This window comes from Lutjanus erythropterus, chromosome 10 (assembly GCF_056507025.1).
Source record: "Lutjanus erythropterus isolate fLutEry1 chromosome 10, fLutEry1.hap2, whole genome shotgun sequence".
Classification (NCBI taxonomy): domain Eukaryota; kingdom Metazoa; phylum Chordata; class Actinopteri; order Lutjaniformes; family Lutjanidae; genus Lutjanus; species Lutjanus erythropterus.
The window spans coordinates 14,351,733-14,376,660 of NC_139326.1; the positions used below are offsets into that span (position 1 = coordinate 14,351,733).

At 41.0% G+C, this 24,928-nt stretch overlaps 1 protein-coding gene across 48 annotated transcripts in view; it reads left to right on the top strand.

Moving 5' to 3' along the window:
- camk2b1 (calcium/calmodulin-dependent protein kinase (CaM kinase) II beta 1) overlaps window positions 1-24,928 on the top strand; it is a 94,417-nt gene that overhangs the window by 38,231 nt on the left and 31,258 nt on the right. For 22 of the 48 annotated variants that reach the window (XM_084728302.1, XM_084728315.1, XM_084728332.1 and 19 more), the window contains exons 7-14: window positions 5,044-5,146; window positions 6,359-6,442; window positions 6,605-6,699; window positions 8,643-8,765; window positions 8,938-9,021; window positions 11,116-11,158; window positions 14,816-14,911; window positions 22,778-22,815. In XM_084728302.1, coding sequence (XP_084584428.1) covers window positions 5,044-5,146; window positions 6,359-6,442; window positions 6,605-6,699; window positions 8,643-8,765; window positions 8,938-9,021; window positions 11,116-11,158; window positions 14,816-14,911; window positions 22,778-22,815 — 666 coding nt within the window. The remainder of the gene's footprint in view (window positions 1-5,043; window positions 5,147-6,358; window positions 6,443-6,604; window positions 6,700-8,642; window positions 8,766-8,937; window positions 9,022-11,115; window positions 11,159-14,815; window positions 14,912-22,777; window positions 22,816-24,928) is intronic. The other 26 variants (XM_084728316.1, XM_084728324.1, XM_084728326.1 and 23 more) reach the window with 2 other exon arrangements.

Consider the following 24,928-nt stretch of genomic DNA (forward strand, 5'->3'; position numbering starts at 1 on the left):
AAACTGTCTGTAATGGTTGTGGACATAATGTCACTTGCAGAGCCTCAGGAGAGAGGGTTTTGAATCATTTTATTGAATTCTAATATATATGCAATTGCTTTTTTTTGTAATCGTACAGTTAGAAAGTAACTTAGAGTTAGGCCAAGGCTAGAACAGTCCCCACAGCTTTGCGGCGATTACCATGGCACTGTCAAATACCACCTCCGACCTTTCTCTGGCCCAGTCTCCAGCTCTGTGCAGTCACCTTCTTTTCCTGTTGTGTAAACACCAGTTCGCCCTGTCTGTTGAGATTTCAAGCATGCAGCGCTGGTCATGCGCGCCGACCAGTGCTGCAGCTCTGTAACCTTTTTGGAACAGGATCTTGTCATTGCACTGCTGGCCATCCAATATGACCCAGGAGGATACTTAATCTGACCTCTGGTTAGAAAAGGATGTTAACTATTGATTATGAGATGCCGTGTGTGGTTTTGATTGACTTTATAGATCACTTAATGAGCCACAGCGTGTCAAATGTGACAGCTCATTTTCTCTAAACTGCTATCGATTGACTTGTGATGTTGTAACATTTGTTTATATTGGCTGACTGGCTGTAGGGCAGTCTTTTTTAGGGTTGGAAACCGAGAGCCAGTTGCTAATTTTGAACTGGTTACAAGTTTCTTAAAACAGCGGGATTGCATAACAGCTATATTTTGTAGACTTGTGTACATACAGTATGTCATATGATTGATATTAACTTTTGCTCTTGCTGAGCTCTTGCTTGAAATGCATTTTTAGGAAGATTGTACAGCAAGCAGTAGCCTTGTTTAATGTGATTGCTGACTATGAAGTGCCTAACGACTAAGCTGAAGTTTTGCTTAGGTTTGTGTTTAAATGTCGCTTAACGCTGTGCTTGTGGAACTGTTTCCCCCCAATCATAGCAGCATCTCAGATATGAGGAGCTGTGTGTGAAACAAACTGTTTCCAGTCCTCTTGCTGTCATGTCTTATACCTGGTCGTGTATTTGTATGTGCATGCTTGTATGTCGCATCTTGCTGTGCATGGTGCACTTTGTCAAGTAGACCTCTTCTATGCAAATGTCAGTCCCAGCATTCCAGCAAAGGCGTGTTGTGTTCATCAGAACTGTTGTGGCTATTTCTTTATTTAGCCGACACGCCTATCTGGTTTCACACCCAAGCATTGGAGAGCATTTCATGCAATAGGTCATAGTGTGATGACTGAGGACAGCCTGGGTGACAAGATCCCTCAAATTAGGAATTGGGTTATGGCAAATGAGACGACAACACAGCAAACAGATTTATGTGTGTGTCAAAAGGGCAACACCAAATTGCCTTATATTGTTCAGAATGTACTCCAGTGCATGAAATGAAAAGTCCATTAATACAGATGGAAAAACACAATACTTAAACTAGGGCTAGGAATCAAAGTGATATCTGTCTGCAACCCAGAACCTTTTCAACAGGGTTCCACAGTCATGAAATTCCTGGAAAAGTTATTCTCATCCTGGAAATGGTTTGGAATTTATAGAATGTTTTGGAAAAATTTTGAATATTATTTCGGCCATTGTGTAAAACATGTAAGCATGTAAATTGCCGAATATGGCTGATGTTCCGCAAAATATTTTCCTTGTATCACTAATTTAAAATGTAGTGCTGTGCTATGTGACAGTTGAAATGTCACTAGTATCACTTGATACACATTAGTGTATATAGCTAACACAGCTCGTGGACAGTGGGAGTAAAATTAGGGGGCGAGTGACTAAAGTTAGCAAGTTATAGCAGTTTGCTTATTCGCAAAAATTTCTTGGAAGTGCATGTTTAATAATGTTTGGCTTTGAAATGACAAATAAAAGGCAGATCATAGCCACACTTGATGTAGGTCTGACTTCGGCAACATGGGGGAAGCGGATCTGGTCAGTCACGCTAAAGGGAATAAGCATCAAGACAACCAAATGTTGGTTTTACAGACTGGCAGCGTTGGCACATATTTCCTGTCTGACGAACCCACTAGCCAGATAGCGTTACTGCTTCTAACAGCAAGGCAAGCATCGTTATGGTTGTGAGAGACCTTCAACTGAAGTGATGGACAATTTACTAAATTATTCACGCAGTGCATGTGCTAACACAGGTGAGCTTTTCTGAGCTTTACTATACCTTACTTCAAATTGCTTGTTGTCAGAGAGGTGCCAAGGCAGGCTGCTTATTTCATAATTTTCATCAAAAGCCTGAACAAAGCTCAAACTGATGGATAGGAAACAGGTTAACATTAGTATGAAGGCTCTGAGATCTGAGGGCAACTGAACAGGACATCGTAAAGCAGAAGCAAAATATGTTCTCTGAAACCAAAATGAAGAGCATTCTGTAGCTATAGGCATACCTTTTTTTTTAGATTGCTTTTTGGGGCATTTTTGCCTTTATTTTTGTAGGGACAGCTGAAGATATGACAGGAAAGGGGACATTGAGAGAGGGGGTGACACGCAGCAAATGTGCCTCGGGTGGGAGTTGAACCAGCGGTCACTGCAGAGGACTGATAGCCTCGGTACATGGGTCACAGCTCTACCAACCGCGCTACAGGGGCGCCCCAGGCGCTCTTTTAAGTTAGTTACATAAAGTCATTAAAAAAGAGTAAGATATTATTGAAAAGTTTTGAAAATGCATTGGTAAAAATGTGTGGGAACCCAGATTGTTTCTTTCTTTTTTTTTTATCAGATAGTTCATTATTTAAAACATGCATTTTCTAGTTCTAGACAGATCTAATGCTACAAGTGTTTAGGCAACATATTAGATGAAGGATTTTGTAGAAAACCTGCCTGTTTCTTTTGGATGTCAATAGTACCAAAAAGTTCACTGACTTAAATCTAGAAACCTAAACTGACTAATTTCTTCAGGGTAAGCTAAGATAGGGCCACTTTCAGCTTCCACACTACAGCATTCCTCTTGAATTGGATTGCCTTCTTATTGAATGTCTACATCTGAAGGAATAGTCAGGAACGCCACAGCAGCTCCAGATCTTCTATGGACAGAGAAATAAAATGGAAGAGATAAAGATGGGAATCATTCCATTTGAAACACCCACTCATGAACTGCTCTCGAATACAGCTTTCTCTATTTTCCCAAAACCCTCCCTCTCTCTCGCTTTCAACCAAGCTATTTGTTATTCACACACCATTATGCTCAGGTGTGTGTGTGTGTGTGTGTGTCTGTTTGTGCTAAAGAGATGGCGAGGGACGGAGCATTTATGTCAAAAAGTGATGGCAATTGCTGCTGTTATGTCTAAACGTGTCCTGGATGTTTTGCATTGCGTTTAGGTTTTTTCTGATGGAAGCGCATGCTTCATCAGAATTTCCACCCACATCCGTTTTCATGGATTAGCTTACTGCTGCAGTGTTGGCAAGTTCTAACTCCCTCGTTCACAAAAGAGTAAAGCCTAACCAAGTGGTAGAGCTGGGAGAATGTGATGACACGAGGTAGGCACAGCGCCTTAGGATTACTGGTCTGCTCACTCACAGCCTCTCTCTCTCTTGCTCATTTCCTTCTCTTTTACTTATGGGCTCAAAGGCTATAAAAGCACACTTTTAAGTATCTGCACTTTAAATACACAGTATTCCCGTGCCTCTAAACAAATTAGCTGAGAGGAGAGAGCAGAAGGAGGAAGGCAGCGGGTGCAAAGACACATGCTGCTGCTGCAATGCAGGGGAGGTAGTGACAGAAATGCAGCCTAAATATAATGTCCTCATTCTCTCCACACTTTAATTTTGTGCTTGTGTTGCTGTTTACTGTGGTGCATTTCAGGAAACAACTACACAAGCTAATTGGACTTAGAAGAGGCTAACTTTAGTCCCTTAACAACAGGAGAAAACGTCTTAGGAGTAGATTTAAGTAATATGCACATCAGCGTAAGTGCAAATTCATTTGTTTCTATGTAATGTTAGCCTGGAGTTCAGTGTAGGGGACGCAGAGGAAAAGCAAGGTTTGTCACTAGCAAGTTAGTTCATTAGCGGTCCTTCAAGATAAATGGAGGCCAGATCACAGGGAATACAGCAACTTAAACATTTAAACTGATGACTACTGGTCACCTAAGAAAATCTTTAGTTGGGTGCAGCCCTTTGTACTGGTTAGTCCTGTAACTTTAACCTCCAGACGCCAACCTTTCTCAACTCAGCTGTGCTGCATAGTTTCACCAGTAGAGAAACTGACTTCTTTTGGCGCATGCTGCACACTACAATACATCATTTCAATACATCCGTATGAATTTAATAGAAAGAGGAGTGTTTGTATTTTTAATATTAAAAGTCAGTCAGGATTTCTCAACACCCTGGTAATTCCTTGATACCACCCAAGCCTGCTTGCCATATTAAGATATAGGCTATGGGTTAACTTGTGCTGACCTTTAGTTATACTAATTCATGGTCTGTGATTTTCCAACATCAAAAATACTATGATGAAGATAAAAAAAAAAGTAAAAAGTCACTGTGTTTTGTATTTTGGATTATTATTTTCCATGATTATGCTTTATTTGTCGTTTGAGATTGCACGTTTCTTTTACAGAGGGAATGATTAAGTGAGAGTGAGAGAGATGTTGAGAGACAAAGTGAGAAGGAGCAGGGGCCAGTGGGGATAGCTTCCCATTATTAGAACCCTCCTCTGACAGAGAATAATGAGGCTGACTGCACTATCTGGGCCACAGAGATGGAGCCTATAGACCACAGCACACCACATGAGGCTAGGACAAAAAAGCACTGCAGACTGACTGGGTTGTGTGGGTACAGAAGGCTGTACAGTAAAAGTTAGTCCAGATTTGCTCTGCTGAAATGTGGGCTAACTGTTATTGTACAGCCTAATGTTATTCAGATGACATCTGTGTCTGTGTGTGTATTTGTGTTGTATGTGTGTGTGCTGAACACAGTGTTGATCAGATTGTATTGTAAAACTTTGTGCATGCAACCTTCAGCTCTTCTCCCCACTAGGACTGTGTATATGTTTTGTACCCCTGTCCTTCATTGCAAAATGTTTGGTAACCTTGTTTCTCTCCCATTCCCCGTTTTAGCCAGAGAACCTGCTCCTAGCAAGCAAATGTAAGAATGCCGCAGTGAAGCTGGCCGACTTTGGCCTGGCCATTGAGGTGCAGGGAGATCAACAGGCCTGGTTTGGTACGTACAGCGAATACAGGAGTTAATCACATGCTTATTTTATATGTTTTAAACTAATGCTCATTATGACTAGCAATTTTGCAGAAAAACAGAGCTAAGAGGAGGTTCAGAAGTCCAGTTTTCTCTCAGACAACTTGAATTAAAAATATACTGAAGTATATCATTATCTGTGTCTGTATCTGTTCAACCAACTAAATTCTCTGGGATAAGTTTAAACTGAAAACTGTGTGCTCAGTTTTCCTGTGGTTTCCAGGATGAACGCCATGTTTCCTCAAAACAGACCTTCAGATACGATTTCTCTTGTTTAGTATATAAACGCCACCATATTAAAAAGTGCAGTGCAGTGCGCTTGTGTACACTGCTCCACTGTATCTGTTTAAATAAATGTTTGATCGGGGCTGAATGCAGATCTGTATCTGTATTCACACTCTGAATGGGAGTATGCGGAAGTAGCTAATTTAAGCCTGAAATTTGTATGGGTCGATCTGAAGTAAAGAACACATTTTTTTTGTAAACTTGAATGAATACTTGAACTTCAGTTAATCATTTAACACAACTACCCAACTTTTAGCTACTCAATGCAAATTGTCCTTCCAAGTTATTATGGAATTTTTGTCCAGTGCTGCTAAAAATAAACTGCCTTTCCCAGGTTTAAGTTTCTAAATTCTCAGTTGTGCTCCCTCTTGTGGTCACAGAAGAGGAAATATAAAGAAGTATGCCCCATATTGTAAACACTTAGGTCAGAAAAGTTATCATTGCTGTAGCCACCTAGCTACAGGAAGGAACATCTGATGAAAATAAAACATGTTTTTAAACTCACTGTAAGAACTGCACTGGTACTCCGTATCCGCAAGTACCCAAATGTAAGTGCTTTTACTTGTTCTGAAAAAAAGTGGTGTTGGTGCATCCCTAGTCTCAGACTAGTAGTTTTCACGCACACTTCCACATTTCACCTGTATCTCCGCTACAAACAACTGCGCCTATCAGTGGTGGCGTACGTTGGTTTCCTCAAGGACAGATTTTCCAGCCCTTCACAATCAGCTGACCCTCAAAGCCTCAAGATCTCAGTGCACTGTGTGGATGAATAAGTCTTAGTATACAGAAGGTTGTTTTGCTCAGCTGATTCAAGGAGAGCAGATATACAATCTATAGCCTTGAGCATGTCAGTTAATCGTGTGTGTGGGTGTGTGTGCGTGTGTGTTTTAACTGCAGGATTTGCTGGCACACCGGGGTACCTGTCCCCTGAGGTACTGAGGAAGGAGGCATATGGCAAACCTGTGGACATCTGGGCCTGCGGTGAGTTGTACAGAGAGACACACTCATTCACACACTTTACACACACATATGGCTAGATGATTGTACACAAAAAAATAACAGAAACACACTTCCAAACAAGTTGTGTATTTTCTGTGTGTGTGTGTGTGTGTGTGGCAATACGTGTTTCTGTGTGTGTCTCAGGGGTGATCCTCTACATCCTGCTGGTGGGTTACCCTCCATTCTGGGATGAAGACCAGCACAAGCTGTACCAGCAGATCAAGGCTGGGGCTTACGATGTGAGTCTCCTCTCCTCTCCTCTCCTCTCCTCTCCTCTCCTCTCCTCTCCTCTCCTCTCCTCTCCTCTCCTCTCCTCTCCTCTCCTCTCCTCTCCTCTCCTCCCACTGCCCTCGTTCCTTTTTGGCAGCGGTTACGTAACTCAGTCACCTCATTCATATTTCAGGGGGTGCAAGAGAGGGCGCCTCACCTTAGATCACATTAAAGTCCATGCCAAAAAGAGAGAAACAGAGGCTGACTGACTCGCTGGCAGAGATTCTGGGCTCGCAGGACACAGACCTTGACATTTATTCCTAAACACAACAGGACCTGATGGGTTTAGAATTTCTTAACAAATTGCTTGTGGCTGTTCTTGGACTGGCCTTCTGGTATTGTTTAAAAACACACCCACATTTGGCCAGACATGCTAAAGACACACAAACAAGTCATCTTGAACTCATCAAACACCATCTGAGAGCAGGTAGAAGCAGTGCAGTTCTGTTAATGCGGTGGACAAATGCCACATTTAAAATGTACCATATCTCATAATAATGTATTACATGTTTTCGAAATACATAAACATGTATTTTTGTACTTCTTGTGGGATTTGAAGATTTGTCAGCAGTTTTTGGAGTTTCCTGTGCATAATATATCAACGAGATAACAAAAATAATTATTAGAAGTGAAGACAGCTGAATCTTGACAACAGTATACATGTTGGACATAGGATAGTAGCCACTAAAAAACAAGGGGAATAAACATGTCTGTTACGCAGCCTAAATGCAGGAAGCAAAGAGGATTGACTGTGTAACAGAGACCTGAGCACATATCCATATATATAAAGCCTTTTGCCTTTGGATTTCAAGCCTGAATGGCACTGAAAGGATCCATGTTGGGTTTGTCAGCATAGCTAATCAATGAATTTCAGTCATTTGAATTTTCAGGACCAAAGAAGATTTATTTAACTTTGACATTGCTGATATTCAGCGTCTTATAAATGACCAGGACAAATATCGTCTGCTCTCTACCTATATAATTCTGTCCCTCAGTTTAGTGTAAATTGCAAGGACTATTGCAAGGAATTGTGAAAGACAGTAACGGAGAGGAAGAAAGACAGGAACAGTAACAATAACAGCTACAAAGGCTCTCACTGCCAGTGCTCAGAGAGCACATAGCTCTGCCAAAATGTGTTTTGTTTCCACAGTGATGCTTGAGGTTGGTTTTGTTGTATGTTTAGTCACAGCACATCATTCACTCTGATTACGGTGGGTTTGTGCATGCGTGACAATTTCATAATTTTGCCATGGACAAAAAAATAACTTGTGCATCCACCCTGTGGTTCAGATCCACTCCAAAATTTAATGTGTTCCACTTCGGTCCATGCTACACCGTCCAACCAACTTTCATGAAAATTGGGCCAGTAGTTTTTACGTAATCCTGCTGACAGACAGGAGTGTAGCAGAAACTTAATTAGTATTGTTGGTAACATCTGTGTTTACCCAACTAGTTCATGTCCGAATGGCTACGGTGAAAAAGGTCTAGAGTTACATATTTTCATTAAAACTCATTTTATATTGGCTTTCTGAAGAACTTGGACAGAACTTACCTTTAACTATTTTTTTCATTATTGATTAATCTGCTGGTTATTTTCTCTATTCCTCCAGACAATGAAATCACAGAAAATAGTGAAAAATCATTGCAGCTGTCCAGTGCTAAGATGTTGTCTTTAAATTGCTTGTTTTGTTTGACTGACAGTCTGAAACTCAAAGATATTTAATTAAGGATGATAAAAGAAAAAAGCAGCAGATTCTCACATTGAAGATGCTGAAACTGGTGTACAATAAATAAAACAGTTATTTGATTATCACAGTAAATGCTGATTAATTCCCTGCTGATCAATTAATCACCTAATTACTTCAGCAGTACACTGTGTGTTAAAGATATGTGGTTCTGTTTATCCCTTTAGTTCCCTTCCCCAGAGTGGGATACAGTCACCCCAGAAGCCAAAAACCTGATCAACCAGATGCTGACCATCAACCCAGCCAAGAGAATCACTGCTCAGGAGGCCCTCAAGCACCCATGGGTCTGCGTAAGTGTCCCCTGCTTGAGACAGACGAGTAGACAGCAGTTATTTTTCACACGCCTTATTACATTGATTCAGACAAGCAAGCAAACACAAAAACCCTGATAAACTGATTTCGTCTCGTCTTTTTCTTGTCCTCTCTTCCTCCCGCTCTTCCTTGTCTTCTTCCTTCTCCCAGCAACGGTCCACAGTGGCATCTATGATGCACAGACAGGAAACCGTGGAGTGCCTGAAGAAATTCAATGCCAGGAGGAAACTCAAGGTCTGTTTGGATGCTCACCCTCTCCCACATCTTCCTCTTCTGCTATAATAAGCTCTCACATGTTACAGCTACCAAAGTGTTGTAGAGCGTGATATTTGCACTCCTTTCTGTTTTCCTGTAAAGTTTGCGTTCTATAAATTCAAGATGGCCTGAAGTGTAAAATATAACAAGTGTTTAATGGAGATGGTGATGTGTATTAGTGCTTCCTCATCTGACTGTGGGGCTCAGGTTATATGAAGAGGCAGTTCCTACATGCATAGTCTCCCTTCTGCACTGATTTGTTGCTGACATTTTGTGTGGATGCAACAGCTTAGCCGTTGGAGCACGTCACTGTTGCCCTGCTGCTTTTGGCCAGTCTTGGCATGGCTCAAATACCAGCACATGGGAAACTGGAAGCAGAAACGCAGGTGGCTACAGACAAATGTTGGACCAACATGCCATCAGCGTGAACCAATTGTCTCTGGCTTTTCACATTTAGAAAGAAATGGACACTGGCAAGGTTAAAAAATTCGGTTACATAGTAAACAACACAAACAAATAAAGGGAACCATCATCCAAGCGTTTTGTAAGCAAACAACACAGAAAATTCACAGACGGGGACTCAGTTAATTCAGTATGTTTAGATAAAGAGTTACCTGTTATTGCTGTTGTTGTTAAATGCACAAACTTGTACATGCCTTGTGTATTTCTAAAGGTAGTTTGAGGAAATATTATGTAAAATCACTAACAGCAGTACACAGAGCATGGTGAGAGACAGTGAGTGTGACAGAAGACTCACCTCTCTGTGCTGTCAACCTATTCATGCTCAAGTATACATCTGAGATTAAATACTGCTTCTCAGGAGCCTGTTGCACTGCAGTTACCCAGGTAAACACTAGACAGGGCAAAACAAATAGAAGATACAAAAAAAATATAAGAACATAAACTGAACAAAGCCGTGCATAAGATAAATAGTGTAAGAGATGAAGACTGTTGTCTATAAACAAGATAAAGTTAGTACTCGCAAACAAAACACTCACAGATTCACATTAAACACTTTTTTTTTGTCAGTTACTTGTGTAGAAGAGCCAAATATGTGGTGAAGTGCCAAAGGGTGGGACATTTACATTTCCTATGTGTGACCTCTAAAGTTCAGAATTTAAATGTGTAAAACAATGCACCATTTCATTTTTGTTCCACTTTAGTAGTTTTCACGTTTGGAAAAGAAACATGTACAAAAGTACAAGAGAGACAAAGAACCTTTATAATATTAGATGAGTAGTAGCTTGATGTTATAATAAACACAATTTTACATTCAACATCTTGTTAATTGAGTTTAACTGAATTCCCCCTGCTGAGTTAAAACTTCTTGAAAGTGTCTCTGTGATTAATAACAGACATAACAAATGAACAGGCTAATTAGCCTGCTAATAAAATGATGATCTTCTAATAAACACAGTAACAGTGTGGTCAGACCATGGGCCGTCATCTCTGCAGCTAACAAATACAAGAAAATATGTTCCAAAAAGATATCTACCATTGAGGAAAACGACTCCCACATACTGTATGTTATGTTATATTTCTTATTGCAGCATTAGAGTTCTATAAGTGCACTGCCTTTGCTATGATTATGACAGAGTGGCTTCTCAATTTAGCTGTTCAGATATTAAGTATATTACCAGCCTCCGCAGCTCTTAAATACCATCATCTATTTGCAATTCAGTACCATTTTTATAGCTCTATAAAATGTTATCAGCACCAGTTGTAAATGGTGTCTCCAGAGAAAAAACAGTGTCAAGATTAGCTGCTTTACTTTGCTTCTCTCTCGTCTCAATTTTTCAGTGTAATTTCTGGGATGGTTTTATTTGTGGTTTCATCAGCAGCAATGGCTCATAAAGGGACTTTGTTAGCATATTGGTGGCACTGTTTGAGTGCACTTTTTTCTTTGACTCATATTTGTGCAATTTAAAAGCTTTAATCACCCTGGATATTAGTTGGGCTGTGACTGTGGTACATCATGTACATCAGTCAGTGACAGAGAGAGATAAAAATGTCAAAATTATTATGTTACCGGTTTAAATGATTGAAACTGAACAGCTCTTCTCTTTCCTTTAGGGGGCCATTCTTACTACCATGCTGGTTTCTCGAAATTTCTCTGGTAAGTGTTGCTTGGATATAATTCTTGTACTGTAAATCTGCCATTCTTGTCAGTGAACCAGCATCAGTCAATCTCTAGTTTATGTACGCATGATTAAATGCAGGGATTTTATCTTGTGCATGCCAGTTGTATTTCTCTATGCAAATACCTACGCACTAAAGGAGACTGAAATGTTGTTAAATATAAGCTAGTCTGCATTTGTCTGGTTTTGAGGAACATTACACCATTTTGGAGGACTTTGTGGCTCTTGAAAGGGATACTTTACCCAAAATCTGAAACTTACTTAAAGTAACTGCCACAAATCCAAGCTGTCACTGCCTTTCTGTGTAAAGAAGCAATCTACAAACCCTTTATAGCCTACAGGGGGTGGGTATTGGACACTCGAAAGTTACATTTTAGAGCAGGATTTGACCAATGTTTAATGTGCTGTTCTGCCAAAATGGTGGCTTGGGCCTTGTAAACCGGTACCAGTAAACATTTAGGGACAGAACTATTTGTCTCCCCTGACCAAAGAGATATCTAATATATTTAAGTTAAGTTTACAGAGCATGCTGGCAAAAGCAAAATCACATTTTCATTTCATCTCAGTGCAACTTCAGTGTTTCCCTTTTTAAGTATTGCTTTTTCTATCTGAGGTAATAACACTTAAGTATTTTATGTAATGCAGATAATTGCTTTATTGAACAGAGTATTTTAAAAAAAAAACAGCTGTTAAATGAATCCAGGTGGCTTTAAGGCTCCGTTCAGACTGCTTTCTCAAATCTGATCTTAAAGACAGACACTGTTATTTGAAAGTGATCAGATCAGATTTGTGTGTCCAGACATCACAAACTATTTGCATGGCTTGCTGTAGTAATGACATAAGCATCAGTAAAAACATATACTGGTTACACGGCTTCACAAAACAGAAGCATCAGAAATGGAGATTGCGCTGTGCAGAACTTCTCTGGCATGAATTCTGCTCAGCTGCTCGCACAAAAATTGCATTTCGTGTGTTTTTGTCTGTATATACTGTCTAAAATCAACCTGTATATTCCAAAAATGGATTTGGGATAGCAGTCTGAGCAAAGCCTCGAATAAAATATATGTAGGATATACTTTTTAAAAAGTCTCATGTGGTAATTTGGGGTCCAAAAGCTTCAACATCAAAAGAAAAGAACAGTTGTCAGATTTGCATTTTCATTCAATATTTAGCAACACAAGCGTTTCTCTCCTGGTTTCATTATCTGATGTTGAAATGTTTGAGCTGAGGACTGACAGTAACCCGTAACTTACAGTATACCTACTTTCATATTTACTTTTACTCTCACTGTGTAAAAGTTCAAATATGGGGAAACACTGAATTTGATCAGCAAGCTGTGGACGTGTTTGTGTCTGTGTACTTGTCTTTGTAATTGTGTATATCTCTGTAATAGATGATCGAAGGTTTAACGCTAATTTTAAATCTCTGTTTGTAATCTAAGCTATAAATATAACAATATAACACAAGACATCTTCAGCACTGTTGTGGTCAGTGAAATGAGAGCTCATCCTAAATAAATGTCTTTTTCCATGTAACATGCAACAAAAGTTCAGCCTTTGTATGCAGTAACTTTTAAGTGCAGCCAGGCTTGAATGAAGCCAATTTGTAAGCGTCACATGAGTGACTGACTTTCAACTTTGAAAGCGATGAATTTTCAGGGGTAATCATGGTAACGGATTGTCCGAGGAATTCAAAGCAGTTAGTTAATAATTCTTGAACTTAAGGGATTTCTTTTAATGAAATTATAACCACTGAGTCCGAGTTCATGTGTGTGTGTTTTGACTTTATATATGTGAGTGATGTTTGTGTGTGTGTGCAAGCATGCTGCTTCAGGAAACAGCAGCCACACTGACACTGTTCGCTTTGCAACTGGAAATGGTCTGAACATCGACTAAACAGCCACTCAGCTCCTTAACTCCCTCCCTCAACACACACACATACACACACACACATACACACACACATAGACACACACACACTGACCCAGGTGTGCAGCCTGGCTGTGTCACCGCTCACCTTTTTCTCACTCTGTCTTCTTCCTAGGAAGCAGTACTCCAATATAAGTGTGAGGTTATGCAGTGAATGAGTCAGAGAGGGGATGAAAAATAACTAAAAAAAGTAAAAAATAAGACACAGACCCTCAGTAACAGATAGCCATGGCACATTACATCAATGCATAACCACCACCAGTGGTTTATGTAACGGGTGACTGTATTCTCATCGTTTATTGTGAATCATGCATTATACAGATCAGTGTATCAGTGTCCCTGTGCTACTGACACAGAGGCGGTTCTATTTCCCTTCACATGTTGCTGTCATTGTAGTATTCGTGCCATTTAAAGGTGCAATGGGTATAATATGGCCAGAATTAAAAAATTTAAAATGTCAAAATTGATCTAACTTGATATAACTAATGTGAAGAATTCACAGTTATGACGTTATGTCACAGATGTAAATGTGTTGTGTTGCAGAGATGTCTGCTAGCTAACCAGCTAGTTTCAGCCCGACATAGTGTCTCAAGAGACGGTAGTCCGATCCTACCATAGTTGGGAGAAGTATGCGAGCAGGATGGTTGCTCCTCTCAAAAGTGCTCTGAGCTTTTTCAGTATTATAAACAACACACCTTCTGAAACAAATAAAATAAAACTCACCAAAAAATCTTCGATTGTCTTTTCACTGTTCAGCAATCAAAGAAAAAGGTAACTCCTGCACACTTACTCCACAAAAGTTTAATAATGACGTTTCAATCCCAGTTGAATCTTCGTCAGGTCAAATCCTGTATTTAGCTACAGGGCTAACTGAGCTAATGGCAGCCGGTAGGCTAGCTGCAACCAAAGATAAGAGTATAGTGAGGTGCAGTTAGTGGTTAGTCTGGTAATAAGCTGCCCCCGTTTTGTCTGGAGTTGCCTTCAACAAGTGGCCATTTTTTACATGTTGCAGTTTTAAGTTTAAGAGGATGAAGTTGAGGTTTAAACTGGAAGTTTTAAATTGTAGAATTTTATATCCCTCCATATATATCCACGGTAAAACCATCAATGTGTTAAAAGATATACCAAAGATATAGTAAACTCCCCATTGTAAAATAAAAATGTTTCTAGCTGTTATAAAGGTCAGTGAGCCCTGCAGATCTAACATTTACTAACACTGACTAAATTCTGTATCATCACCACCACCATCATCATCCTAACAGTAACGCTATTTTCAGGGATACGTAGACACAAAGTGCAAGCATCAAAGATTCTGAGATTAAAGTTGAGATTTGTGTCTTTCCCTGACATCTCTGCCGATCCTCTTGTCAGAGCAGCGGATTTGACAGAATTTCTGTGTCACAGTCTAATAATTTCAGTGGTCTGTGTGTATGAATTAATCCCCCTTCTCTAAACTAATGAGCCCTGTTTGTCTCTGCCTTTTTGTGTCTCACCTTCTCTTTCTTTTTTCCCCACCCTGCTCACCTATCTCCTGCTGTGTCTCTGACTCACCCCCTCTTCTCACGGCCTTTTCTTTCACCCTTCTTCCTAAATGTCACTCCACCCTTTCTCCATCTTTACCCCCCCCTGTTCCTCATCCACCTCCTCCTCACCCCTCCTTGTAACTCTCTTTCTTCACGTGTGACTGGGTATTGGACTCTTTAACAGTGGGCAGCAGGCAGACCACCGCTCCAGCCTCTGTCACTGCGGCCGCAGCAGCGGTGGCTGCAGCCGCCGGCACCACCGCGGGGCTGGTGGAACAAGGTAGCATGGTGGCTCACGCAGGGCACGCCAGCCCTACCCCCCACCCCCACCCCACCTTCTCTGTTCCTGTCTTTTACACTTAATTCTTATTCTTCCTCCTCCTCTATTCCCCCACCTTCATTTTCCTCGGCCTCCCCACTTCTTCAGCATGGGAGCTCAGAGCATGATGGCTGACCACAGCGCTAACTACATCTCCCATTTACTCATCATCTGCAGCATTAGCTATGTTTCCATCTGACTATTTAGCAGGTGTTATGCAACCACTTGATACATCACCAGAATTAAGATGCAAGTAAGATGTTCTTCCATCCATTGGGTTCGGGCAAGTTAGGTTTTTAAATGCTAAAAACATCAACAAGAAAAGCAGAAAAGTATTTTAAAGCTGCATTGTCATTGCAGGACCCAGTTACTAGGAACCTTTGAAGGACCTCCAAAGTGCTTTTTCACTGCAGGGATCAGGGTTTAAAATGATTCTTTTTTTTTTTTTTTTGATGTCTCAAAGCAATGTGCTTCACGTGGAAAACCAGTAAATCACACAAATAGCAGCTCGACTTGAATCTCCTTCTTGTTTACTGATGCATAAATAATAATGCCTGTCCAGCACTTTAAATTGTGTCGTTGTTGTATAATCATGCTCAAAAATAATGTGTAAAAATAGTCACTGCTTTTTCATATGTCAGTGTATTAATTCGCTTAATGTTCGCAGATCTTCAGACTGCAGTGGAAATGCAGAAAACAACTTTTTAGTTCCTTGAAAAGTAGTTCCTGGGACTAAATTTTTTTGGACACTTTGGGTGGAAATGCAGCTGAAGAGTCCAGTGATAGGAAGGATGTTGTTCAGCTGTTGTTGGCTATATTTTATGTTTTTATCCAAAGGAGGCATTTGTTTAATACAACTAATGGTCAAAACACAGTAGATGAAAAGTCTGGTTTTCATGGAAGTTGTCATAAACAAGTTATTGCTTGAAAAACATAAAGCCATAATTTTAAACTTCACTGTTTATATGATGATGTTTTCTTTACTGAGGAATCTTCCTCTCAAAGTAAATCAGAAATGAATCTTTGCATTAATGGAGATGTTTTAGTGAATATTTCAGTTTCTGTTTGCCCGTAATTCGTAAAGTACTTAGATGGAAGCCCAACTACTGCTGTCATTTTCCGCGTCAGCACATCTGTCACCTCCTGTGTGAGATGTGATCGGATGGCTACAGTGCCCATCACTGCTCTGTCCTCACCACTGACCCATATTCATCTCATCATCTTCATCTCTACATGCAGCCACAGAGCATGGCCTCGACCCAGCCAAACTCCTGTCCTGTCTTTCTGTTTCTCTTTTTCTCCTCTCCCTTTTTTCCTCCCACCTCACTTCTGTCACATTCCCGTTCCATCTTACCCCCATTTTACCCCATTTTACTTTCCTATATTCTGTCGATCTCTCCCTCTCATTGGTCACTGTGGTCTCTCAAGTCACTTTATACCTGTCTAAAACCCCACCAGCATCACTCCCACTTTCACTCTCTCCCCCTTCATGTCACATTTCACTTTTCCCTCCACACTCACTCACTCTTTCCCTATCTCTTCTTTTCTCTGTCTGACAATGACACTGGAAAGTTTGCCCCTGTCACTTTAAGGATGGAACTGCCCAAGAGCTGTCGGTGAATGCTGCATGGGGCACTGGACTGGTGCATGCGTTGCAACATGGGGGGGGATTTTGCTGCATGGTGAACACTGTGGAAGATGCAAGGCTGGGCTGGTTCTTGTAAAGTCAAACCTTTGGAGCTGTTGTTTTAATCCCTTACGATATAGTCAAGGGTAATAGACATCTACTAGCCTTATTGTCTTTGTGTGTTCAGACAGAGTGTGAGGAAAATTTCAAAAGTAGCAAGTACAAAGTCAATAGAAACTAAAGATTGACCCTTTTCCATCAAAGTAGGTCTGATTCTTGAACTGGTTCTGTTCAAGGTTCTTGGAACCTTGGCACTATCAAGTCAACCACGATCATGCTTTCACCAGTTTTTGGACAATGCACAACAGCCTTTCAAATATGACACGCCCACTTTGGTTCGCAGGGAAAACTTGCTAAATTTTGGTTGCAGCTGGGAACCAACTTTTCAGGTTCTGAACCAGTTTACTTTTGGCAGAAATGCCTCAAAATGGTTCAGAACAAGGTGCTTGAACCGGAATGGGGTCGGTTCCTTGTGGGTGTAAAAGGCTTAGATTTGATGCGTATTTGCCTTGGGTGACGCAAATGACCTGTACAAGGTGAAAATGCTTCAACTGGAGCGAAGAAGTCACACTTATCCTGGGGCTCTAGGAGTCAGCTTCATAAACGCACTGAGACAAGAGGAAAAAATGAGAAGGACTACAGGGAAATAACTGACAGAATCAGAGAGTCTGATGAGTTTTGAGTTCAGTCAGAAGCTGAGGTGAACTCAAACATGCACACACTCCCACAGTCACAGTCAGAGCATCCGGCAGAGCTAGCTTACAGCTATAACCTGCACAGCCGTGACGCAAACTGTAAGGGCATGACTACACGGACAGCACTTTGCTTCACTTTCTGTCTGAACACACAGTTAAACATCAAAAAGCAAGCATCGACCACCACAGCTGACAATGGAGAAGTGTTAAAGCTGCTTAGAACCATGTATTACCTTTAGGGGGGCAAATAAAACTTGCAGATGCGCTGACATGCTGTTACCATATCAAGCTAGATAACGCTAACCTTATTAGCAAACAGTCACCTATTTTCCCATGCAGCTGATGCAGAGCAACATGTGCATCCCCTTAGAGTCTAATTTCCACCCTCCTGATAGATATAAATCTAATATTTACTTGCCTTTAGCTGTTGTTTGGTCAGCCAACTTTTGAGAAAATCATCTAGCTTGCTACATCCTTGGCTGTCTTCACCAGTCCACTCAGCTTCTCTGAGCTTGTTTGCCGGGACAGGCTGTTTATAGTATATGACATGTCATAGTTTTCAAAAACGCTGTTTATTTGAAGGATGCTAATGCTGATATAAATGTAAACTTCAAAGCATTCCTTGAGACACCATAAACTGATGTCAGTAACATTTTTAAAGCATACTTTTTAGTATTTTGAACACCATAGACTTTTAAACAGTGAAGTACAGGAGCAGTAGACTCAGAGGACATTTTAATAATAATGATAAATAATGCGAGCCCGACCTAATGTGTTTGTTGCGGGGATGCACAAATGAACTGCAGGCATAAACGACAAAAAGCTTCACATGACGATCTAACATTGAGCTAAAGAGACAGAAGTAGTGGCAGTGTCCTTGTTTCTGTGGACCGGTGGGACTCCATAGTCCTCTCTGTGTCCCTCAGCCTCCACTAGGCTCCAATCAAATATTTATAGTGGGCTGTCTCCCCCTATCAGCCTCACTCTGCCTCACTGGCTTACTGGAGGCCTCGCTCTATCTTGCATATTCATACACACAAATACAATCACTGTGTACCAGACCTCACCCTGTCTTCATGCAGGAACAGAGCAATTATATCTTTCAGTGTGTCCTGGCCTTCAACATGTGACATGCTGATAAAGTTCTTGAGGAACTTTTGCACGTGAGCGTATTGCATCTCCATAAGGCTCTTTTTTTTTTTGACTCAGGTGATTACCTCTAAATCTTGACGTGAATCCATGCCCATCCTTGTTTCGCTCTTGCAGTGGTGCATCTTGCGTGTCTTTAGCAGAAATTTATAGCGGTGCTTTTGTTTTTAATCTCTTCCTCCTCTCTCTTCTTGCTTCATGTGTAATTTGTGGCAAGGTAAGGAGCGCCCCTTGCTTCTCCACCTTCCGTTTGTATTAAGCTACCTCTTAATTTTTCAGGTTTCCACAGAGATTTCCCCTTCGTCACTGGAATTTAAGCCATTTTTAGCAACCTTCAGTGCTGTTTTTCTAAAAAGATCCAGCTTGCAACATTGACACATTAATGGTGTTGGGGAAAAAGTACAGTGAAATACTCTTATCGAGGGCTGGGTACCGATCTTTGACACTTCTGGTGCGCCACCAAAATGGCTTTAACACTCTTGAATATCGATGAATGCCTTGCTATTTGATACTAAATTTTGCTGCTGTGGTTTGTTTTTTATGTTATAGAACAAGTTGAAGATATATGTGTCATGTAATTTTCACTTTGTTAAAATTGATTTTTTTTAAATTTGATATTGAAAAAAGTATTGTTCAGGCATCACGGCAAAACATTTTGAACGATACCCAGCCCTACCCTTATCACTTGTTATCATTCCTCTTCTTACTCTTCCTCTCTGCTCCCCTTTCATATCCTCTCCTCTTCTGCCAAGCCATCAGAGAGTACGAGAGAATGAACCTGACACTATTCTGACCCCATTTCTTCTCCTCAGTAACAACCAGCCTTTGGAAGGAGGCGGAGGAACGGCACAACAATAAACCATGCACATTCATGCCACTTTCACATCCCTGTGGATTATTAAGTGCTTCTTTATCAGTTCATGTTTCTCCTTCGTTGACTGCTCAATATGCAAACCTTACTTCAAACATGAGATACTCTATTACTGAGGTAGAAAAATTAAAAAAGAAAGCCAGGACAAAAAGTGGCTGTGATGTGTTCTACACACCATATCTACCCTGTGTCACTGTCTCATTTTTCAAGTGACAGCTTTAAAAGTCCACTTGTGAGGATGTTTTTGTTTTTACTTAAAAGGACTGAGCCTGGCCTCCGCTAGTCTTTGAACTGGCCTCCCTCTGATCGGACCCCTGTTCCTCCTAAGAAATCACGGCCTGATGGAGACTGTCATGGAATTAAGGCCTCTGTTGAAAATTCAGTGTAGCTGGCTCGGAGGCTTGTTTGGAAAGGAAAGTGAGAAAATCGGAGAGGAGCCATGTCTCATGTTCAGAGAGAGTGGAAAGAGGGAGAAAGAAAGAAAGAAAGAAAGAAAAAATCCCAGACTGCCAGAAATAGTGTTTTATGTAACGTGGTTGGCTGCTGATGTGATTGCATCTGATTAGACTTGAAATTGCACTCAGTTCCTTTAAAAAGTCCCAGTAAGGATTATGTCTAGAGGAAAAAGAGGGAGAGGAGGAGTGTGTGACTTGGACTGGCAGGTGACGGGCACCAGCAGCTAATTAATTTTGCTAGTGTATTGGTAACATAGCCATACTACTACAGACTATTACTAAAGAGTATACGTCAGGGAGATTACGCTCCATTGAGCTAAACTAACCTTTTTATGTTTCTGAAACTGCTTTAATGTTGCCTTGGTGATCCATAAAATGTTGAAGGTGTAGTGCGGATTATTTTAAGTGCAGTCGTATGAGGTACTCAGATAGTCAGTCTGTTAGCTACAGTATATGTTGGCTGGCACAACCCCAGTTTGGAGAAGCAGAGAGGAGTACCTGCACAGAAGCTAAGCAATGAATGAAATTACTGATTTGTACTCAGAGCAGTATTTGGCAGCGGTTTCCCGCCAGAAAAGGCTGTCTGATTGCAGTGAAAATGCTCTAAATATAGTGTATGTTGATTTTGATTTTCCTAGGCTGACTTTTTTTTAAAGTTGCTAAATGTTTCTTTGCTTGCTGACCCTGTGCACAGCAGTGCTCCATTGCGCACTTAGCTTCTATACTGGTATTCCTGTCTGCTTCTCCAAACTGGGGGCGTGTTGACCGACATCTGCTGTAGGTAATACACTGACTATCAATAAGAACTTCATGCAACTCTTCTTCAAACAATCCAAACAATTTATGTAATCAAGACTTGTGGTCATTTTTATCTCTAAGACATGACTAAGATACTTTTTTTTTTAAATTTCAGATTTGTTGAACCTCTCAGTGGTTTATTTAACAGTCACAGCAACACAACCACAACTGTTGGACAAGTTTAAAAGTCAAACAGTCAAGTCAAGTAACATCATTTTTCAATTATATTATGCCTTTTCAAATAGATAAGGAAGGAATTGTATTCTCAAACACTCTTCCTGTGTGACAGAGGTCCCTTCTTGTATGTGTGTGTCCAGGCTTGGAGCTGTACAATACCAGCAAGTCCCCTAGTGCATATTTGTTAGCAACATTTAAGCAGTGAAAATGCACACATTTGCTCGTCCAATCTCGTCAACATCTGGTGTCTTGTGAGTGTTAATCTTCTGTCTACATCCTCACAAACACACCCACCGACAGCCTCCACCGGCACATCAGAGAGTCTGGCTCTTATTTTGGGGCCCCTCTGGGTGAATGTGTATTAATCTAATTCGATTGGACCACCTTGCTATCAGTGCTGTAGAAGTGCAGTCATGGAGAATGTCCTGCGGACTGTCTTCCGTTGTCTTCACGCAGTTTCCACTGTTGTAAGGGATTATGGGTATTACGCTCATCAGAGGACAGTATCATTCTTCCTCTCCTACCCTTCCTCCCTCACCCCCTTCCTCATTACCCTTCATTAGAGAGCAGACTGAAGACTAATCCTCCTTAAGGCCCCCACAGGGTTTTTTAAGGCAGGGCTTATTGTTAGGTTTAGATGGCTGCAGTGCGAGGCTGCCATCTTTGTTTCGGTTTCCTCGCGGCCACGAGGGGACCTTGGCACAAGAATGGACGTAAACCAATGAATCAAAGTACATTTTTATTTCACTGACAACAACATCTTTGTATTGTTCACAGACAAAACACTGGGTTCTGACCCTGAAGCAGTTGGACTGTGTTGCGAGTATCAAGACAGAAAAAGGAAAATAAATATGGTGATGGGTTGAGAGGCAATGCCGGAATCCACATTTGGCCTCGGTTGTACCTTGCTAGATCTATAAACGCCTCTTACATCACTCTAATGCCCCTATTTAGTTTACAGATCGTGTGATTGCATAATGAGCTTGATACACACACGCTTCTGTATTGATTGCTGGCAGGGAGTTATTTATAGACAGGATCTTGGCTGCACAGCATCACTAGAAGGAAAAACGTGTGCGTGTGTGTGTGTGTGTGTGTGCGTGTCTGTGTGGATAACTACACACCTCAACACCAGAGTTATTATAGGTTTGTATTTTGAATTATCTTTTTTTTATTTTGTATTTAATTTTAGTTTTCAGTTCAGTTTAGTTTTTAGCTTTTAGTTAAGTTAGATTTATAAGTTCATAATAGGTATGAAAATACAAACAAAACTTTTGAAGGCAATTGACTCACAGTCATAGAGATTTGAAAGATTGAAATTTCCATTCTGGTCTGTAACTTGTGTTTTTGTTTCACATTAGTTAGACTTCTAATTAGTGCCAAATGTTCTCCGAAAGAATAAGTTTAAGAAATCCTTAATAATCTTTAAAAGGAGTAGATGTCTCTAATGGAGTCAGGCAGTCACTGAATGCCAAGAGTACATTTTCGGAGCAGTGAGTTTTTGTTTTCAGGACAATGAGCTTAGCTTTACATTGTCAGACAACTGACAGTTATTAAAAACTGATCAATTTATGGTGGAGGACTCAGTTCACAGTGTTGCACTCGTCTTGCACTCCTGCAGTATTTCTGCAGCCTGCCTGAGTTACCTGAAGTCACAGGAGGAGGAGGCGGAAATAACTCACTCCAACCATACGTCACATATTAAATAGGGATCCAGCCCAGTCATATAGTACAATCAAGACTGTACTAAATGACTGATCAGTTACTCATATAGTGTCTATTTCTTGTATCTACTGACTTCTGGAGGTGGCTGGGTCGCCTAACTGGAAGAATCACATTGTAAAACAGTTGAATGAAATGAGTGTGATATCTTAATGTAGGTTAAAGATGTAGCAGATATTATGAATCACTGAAAAAGTATGTGGTGTTTTACTCCTCTGCTTCTGCTCTTCTACGCCTCTGATTGGTTATTTCTCCCTGTGTTTGTCATTGCAGCAGCTAAGACCTTGCTCAACAAAAAGGCAGATGTCAAGGTAAGGGTCATGACATGTCTTCTTCACACCTCTCTCCCCTTTCTCACTTTCTAGACATATAAACTTTGCCTCCTCCTCTTCTTTGCTGTTTTTCTCTCCTTCAATGTTTGCTTCTTTTCTAATCTGACTAATCTGACTTTTGTCTGCTAGTCTACTATTTTTCTTTATAGCTGAATGTGTTTGTTTCTCGTTAATTTTGTGTCTTGTGTCCTGTGTGTCATAATCTCACTGAATGTGTTATTTCTTGTGATATATGTGGTGGTTGTGGTTTTGTTTTCAGATGGTGTGCGTCTCTTAGGGTTGTTGGATCTTTCCCTTGAGTTTGGCACACCATTTTCAGAATCAGAATGCTTCAATTCGAGAACAGTATAAACAAATAAGAAGTATGTAGAGATATGTGCCTTATTCTTTATTGTGATCCATCAGTATGTATATATATATATTGGGTAGAGATATTCACAGATTTTTTTATTTTATTTAATTTTTTTGTAAAAAGCCACAACCCTACTGTGCATACATATCTGTTAACGTGTGTGTATTCATGCGTGTGTGTCAGCCTGCATGTTGCTTGGCAGAGCACAAGCCTCAAGTAGCACATCCTTCTGAAAGCAGCCTTTATTTTGATATGGCATTATTCAGCTCATTGCCACCTCTCCATCTCCATTATTAAATGTAACCATCTGTCAGCCCTCCCCGTTCATTTTTCCATCACTTCCGCTGCCTCTCGTCCCTCCATTTCTGTCTCTTCCTCCTCTTTCAGTGCTTCCTTTTCCTGCTCACCCCATCTGGTCTTTAACCCCACATTCCTGTTCATCCTTTAATGAAGATCTCTTTCTTGCCCTCCCACGCTCGCACATGCACACGCAGCAGCAACACCCCCCCCCCACAAAACTTGCATCAATTTGTCTGTGTGTTCATGCATGATAGTGTGCACCAAAGCTTGGAACGTGACGTTCATGCAAAACAAGCGTGTTTGCTCCTCAGCATTGTCAGGCAGAGCTTTGCGCGCACACGTGGACATTCAGGTGTGTGTTTGTGTAGTAAATGTGACCGTGTGTGTGAATGCATCACATTAGTTTGTCAGTCTGAAAGGAGAATGGAAGCGCAAATGGGGGTGTGAGCATGCCTGCACATTGAGTGTGCAGAAGCGTGGGTGTCCGTATGTGAGGTTTGCTTCTGTGCATGTGCAGCAGTGCGTGTGTGCGTGCGTGCGTGCGTGCACAGGCCCCCCCCCTTCTCCCTGCTCAGTCGGTTCAGCAGGGAATGTGACTCCGGTTCCAGGAATAGCTGCCAGTCTGGACCCTGGAAACTCAGATGACAGAAATAGACGCTTACTTCCACTGCGGCGCACTCATTGCCTAGCAACAGGCTCCCCACACACTCGCCCCAAACCATTTCTAAAGGCTTCTTCGTGCACTGCCCTCACTGCTCTGACTCTCTCTTCCCTCCCTCTTCTCTAGTTTCTCCTCTGTTTCTTCCCTCCACATGTCCCTTTTTGTTCTCTTTGGAGACTCTGACCTCCTCTCCTCGGCCTCTGCTCCTCCTCCTTCTTCTTCTTCTATCGCTGGTTCATCAACGCATAATAACACCTGACGTTTTTCAGCTGTAGCACCTGCTCCACTCAAGCAGGCAGTCCCTCTCTCTCTGGCACTGCTGTCAACCTCCCGCACTGCCAGCTACTTCCATGAAAGCCACTCCATTCAGCATTTCATGCAGTGTTGTTACGTTGATAACACACACTGTGTCTTTTCTTTCTGTTTGTAAAAGTTATTACATGCAGCCTTCTTAAGGCCTTTGCACACCAATAGGAACAAAAATAAACGGCACGAAATTGCAAATGCTTCTGAGGCGAAATTTCACTTTCACATTGAGCATGACATGATTCTGCGAATAAATCAAGATTTACAAGATTTATTCGCATTCGCATAGATCAAGATTTAAAAAAATAAATAAAAATACTGCGAAAAAGATGCTATCAGTGTCAAGTGAGCATGACCAAGGGCTTCTTTATCTTTATAAAAAGAAAATGGTAGCGCTGCAACAATTAATCGATTGCTAAATTTATGGCTAACTATTTTGACAATTGATTGATCAGTGTGAGTAATTTTTTTTA